The sequence below is a fragment of the Carlito syrichta genome, unplaced genomic scaffold (assembly GCF_000164805.1).
Source record: "Carlito syrichta isolate Samal-C Ts95f unplaced genomic scaffold, Tarsius_syrichta-2.0.1 Scaffold307536, whole genome shotgun sequence".
NCBI lineage: Eukaryota > Metazoa > Chordata > Mammalia > Primates > Tarsiidae > Carlito > Carlito syrichta.
In genome coordinates this window covers 157,820-162,034 of record NW_007251632.1, presented here as the reverse complement: position 1 = coordinate 162,034, position 4,215 = coordinate 157,820, and the positions used below count along the sequence as shown (strand labels likewise).

The 4,215-nt window shown below is 35.2% G+C and overlaps 2 protein-coding genes across 7 annotated transcripts in view; both read right to left on the bottom strand.

Moving 5' to 3' along the window:
- SNURF (SNRPN upstream reading frame) overlaps positions 1-4,215 on the bottom strand; it is a 31,551-nt gene that overhangs the window by 4,873 nt on the left and 22,463 nt on the right. For 3 of the 4 annotated variants that reach the window (XR_504727.1, XR_002482336.1, XM_021715769.1), the window contains exon 3: positions 3,186-3,336. Coding sequence is in view for 2 of the 4 variants with exons in the window: in XM_021715769.1 (XP_021571444.1) it covers positions 3,231-3,336 (106 nt within the window). In the remaining 2 variants the exon portion in view is untranslated. Of the gene's footprint in view, positions 1-2,426; positions 2,462-3,185; positions 3,337-4,215 lie in introns of those variants that run through there. The other variant, XM_021715768.1, reaches the window with a different exon arrangement.
- The window catches only part of SNRPN (small nuclear ribonucleoprotein polypeptide N), a 22,228-nt gene that overhangs the window by 8,066 nt on the left and 9,947 nt on the right, over positions 1-4,215 (bottom strand). Inside the window, exon 3 of one of the 3 annotated variants that reach the window (XM_021715767.1) lies at positions 3,186-3,336. The gene's annotated coding sequence lies outside the window, so the exon portion shown is untranslated. Of the gene's footprint in view, positions 1-3,185; positions 3,337-4,215 lie in introns of those variants that run through there. The other 2 variants (XM_021715766.1, XM_008064512.2) reach the window with 2 other exon arrangements.

Here is a 4,215-nt window from a genome sequence, read left to right as displayed (position 1 = left end):
AAAAAAAAAAAAAAAAAAAAGTTAAAAAAAAAAGAAAGAACTTAGAAAGTTCTCTCTATCCCTAATTGTGACATACTATAATCAAGAGTCATTTTAAGGAAAGCAGAAAACAAATCACTATCTTTTTTTTTTTTTAGTCTCACTCTGTCGCCCAGGTTGGAATGCAGTGGCATGCTCACAGCCACCACAGCCTCTACCTGCTAGACTCAGGTGATCCTTCCACCTGAGTCTTCCAAGTAGCTAGAACTACTGACATGCACCACCACACCTGGCTAATTTTTTTGATTTATTGTGGAGATGAGGTCTCGCTAAGTTACCCAGGTTGGTCTTGAATCTTGGCAGGCTCAAGCAATCCTCTCACCTCTGTCTCCCAAAGTGCTGGGATTATAGGCATGAGCCATCATGCCCAGCCCAAATCACCTTATAGAATGATCAAATGTTATATCTACAGCACAGAAGAACACAATGTTTCATGAGAAGAGGACAAGAAGAAAGCAACATCACACAGGACTGATGAATGAACATTCATGGCCTATCTTCTCAGATCCAAGGACACATAACCAAATAAATGACATGAGATTCCACAAAAAAGCAGTTCTCAAGTTTTAGAAAAGTGTAGGTTTCAGAATGATTAAACTGTATAAACATATAAAACTACTTTTAAATGAGTAGTTTAAAATAACATGACCAAGAATAACAGTATTGCATGAGTGTTCATTCAAATCTGCTAAAATTTAAAAGTATGAAGGGTTTATGGAGCACTCCATAAAAAAAGTGCCAAAAAAGTAACAATTAATTAACAGAAGACAACACAACTAAATGTAAAATTATTAGCACATAACACAATGCCAATTAAAAACACAAAACAATTTTCTTTTATTAGAAGTTTTTATTTAACAACCAAAACACACACACACACACACACACACACACAAAGGGTAGTACTGAGAAAAATAATGTATTAATTTTTAGTGGCAATCAATACTTCTAGAAGTCATACTAATCTTTACACCCTGTATCCCATCTGAGTAAAAATCCAATTGAATATATATCCTAGTAACTTTTTAGGTAACAAAAAATATAAAGTCAATATTAATAGAACAATTTGCTTTCGCATTTTTTTTTCCTGGCTAACATGTGCCTTACATTTTTAGAATAAAAAGGGTATCAATTTTTTAAATGTGTTTGAAAACTCCCCATCTACCTATACAGCCAACTTTAATATGATTCTTAGACCTGTCCCTTACCCTACAAATTCATCTAGTTTTCTACCCTGTAAGTATACTTCATGTACACTCCCTTCATCACTTTCTATAACATTACTTCTACCCTCACTGGCCCCAAACTTAGTGTTTTCTTCTTTGAATCTGGTGTTCTAAAGCAAAAGTCAGTCAACTTTTTCCTTTATTTCTTTTTAATTTTATATTAGATATGAAGTCTCACTACGTTGCCCAGACTGGTCTCAAACTCCTGGGTTCAACCAGTCCTCTCCTCTCGTCTCTCAAAATGTTGGCATTACAGGCCTGAGCAACCACAATCAGACTAACTTTTTCTTTAAATGGCAACATGATAGATATTTTAGGTTGTGCCTGCCATTCAGTATACAACTACTCAATGCTGCAACTGCAGCACCAATGTACCCGCATGCAAATTGGCTTGTTTTTCAAATTTTATTTACAGAAATGGGTAGTGAGTCATACACTTCACCAACTCTTGCTCAAAAAAAATCGTAGTAACTGGTACTATGTAGGTAGAAACAGCAGTTGAGACTAAGATAAAATAGTTTATCATTAAATATGAGAAAACTAAATGGTCCCACTTGCAGATTATAATGTATGACTTACATATTATAGTTAGAAATTTACAAGAATATGTGAACTGAACTGAGAAACCAAAAAAATTCCTGGGTTTAAAAAAAAAAAAAAAAAAAAAAAAATCAATCGTGAACATCCATGCATTGAAAAATGCCCTTACTCTGGGGAACAGCTTGGAACAATGATCAGAGTTCATTATCTGCTTGCAGTCAACTCCATGCAATTAACTAAGGATTTTTTGGAAAATTTTTGTCTCGTTTAGATTTAAACTCAAAATGGTGGCCATAAATAGGTCTAACTGATTCAGGCTTAGGGGTAATAGTGCAAAAACAGAAATAAAGAAAATCTAAAGTGAACTCATCCATAAACCTACTTCTTCAATTAAAAAAAAATCAAGGAGAAATAACCCCTAATACCCCTTTCCTTCGTAATCATATTTTCTAAAAAGTATATAGTAAACCCTCAGGAATGAGAACATTCTGATCTAAAAATAGAAAAACAGAAAAATCACGAAGAAAAAACAAAGTACTTAATCAAAATCAGTTTTGGCAAGCTTTTTCCTAAAAAATGAAAGTCACCAACATAAGACAGACTAAATAAATCTACATCACATTGAAAAATTGGAGATAATATCTTTATTACATTGTCTGACTGAAACAGAAAATACATTGGTGAAAATAGAAAAGTGAGAAAAAGACAAATAAAAAAGGAATTAGTAAATAAACATAGGGAAATATTTAGATTCTCTAATACTCATTGTTAGTTAATGTGATGTATACATATTCATTAGGCATAAATTAAATTACCAATGCTGGTGAAAATGTACTGTAGCTGGCACATTTTTTAAAATAAAAATTGATATTTCAAAATACCACTTAGAAAATGCACTCTATATGCATATTCCTTGGTTCATTTTATTTTCACATCTGCACATCCAAGAAAATGATTCTACCTAAAGTTTTATGCAAAACTATTTACTGAAGCTTTGTTCAAAATACAGACAGAAAGAAATGAAGCCTCCCACAAAAGGGAATTATAGAAAATTCACTAGCAGGATATTCAATAGCCATTCATGTTGAATTTTCTTTTGTATAATGTAAGGGTGAAAAGTCAATGTAAAAGAAAACATAAATAAAAAGTACTCAAAAAGCATGCACTAAAAAAATTGGAAAACATAAACTTGACAAATGTTTACACCCTGTAAATGACACAAAAGTGTCAAGGCAGGAAAATTTAGGTCATGCTTTTACGTTTTTACAGTATGAAACTTAAAAAAAAAAAAAAAAGTAACGTGTCACTGATATTAAGTGGACCATAAATACTACGCTTTTTAATCTCTTTATTCCTAATCATTACTGCATCAACTCTAACCTGATTTTTGCTCAGAGTCAGCTTCCTTGTTGTTCCAATACTCCTTTAACCACCTCTTGGTGTCTCAGCTAAGAATGCCTGTCTCAGTTCCGCTTGGAAATCCAGCACAGGTACTTGCTGTTGCTGAGAACGCCTTGGATACAACTGACACCTAGAACAAAAGTGTACATATGTAAATGATAAAAAGACATTTTTTTATACAGGTAACTATATGAAACAAAATGCAGAGGTCCTTACATTTAAGCAGATCCTTCTTTAGGATGAGACCATGCTATTATCTTATGAGCAAACAAAAGAACAAAACAGGAGTCTCCATACACAGAATGTGCAAGGAACTAGTGGATACTTACCCCATCTGGGGATATTTCCAAATTACTAAAAGCCCAAGAGTTTTTAGTCCTGTAGAAACACCATCAGTACCATAACCACTCATTCACTTTACAATAATCCAATATGTGTTACAATCTATTCTCCCCTGGGGAAAGGGATTTGCAAAAGCATTTTTAGTGAGATATTCAGGCTGCCACTAATAGTGGTCCTCCTGAGAAGTCACTACCTGAAACAACTTCTGGGGCCGTTTAAGGACTCTGAAACGATGTAAACCAATCATTAATTAGTAAGCAGAGAATTTCAGAGAAAATCCCTCAACATACCCTTATGAATCAGTAAACTGACTATGAAATCTAATCATCATGGAGGTGGGGATCACCAACAATTCTGCCCTTATTGATATGTAAGGATTAAGAAACTGGACCGGCCGGGCTCGGTGGCTCAGCCTGTAATCCCAGCACTTTGGGAGGCCGAGATGAGTGGATTGCCTGAGCCTGCAGGTTCGAGACTCGCCTGGGCAACTTGGTGAGACCTCATCTCTACAATAAATCAAAAAATTAGCCGGGTGTGGTAGCGCGCACCTGTAGTTCCAGCTACTTGGAAGGCTGAGGCGGAAGGATCGCCGGAGCCCAGCAGGTCGATGCTGCAGTGGCCACTCCAGCACTCCAGTCTGGGTGACAGAGTGAGACTCCAACTCAAA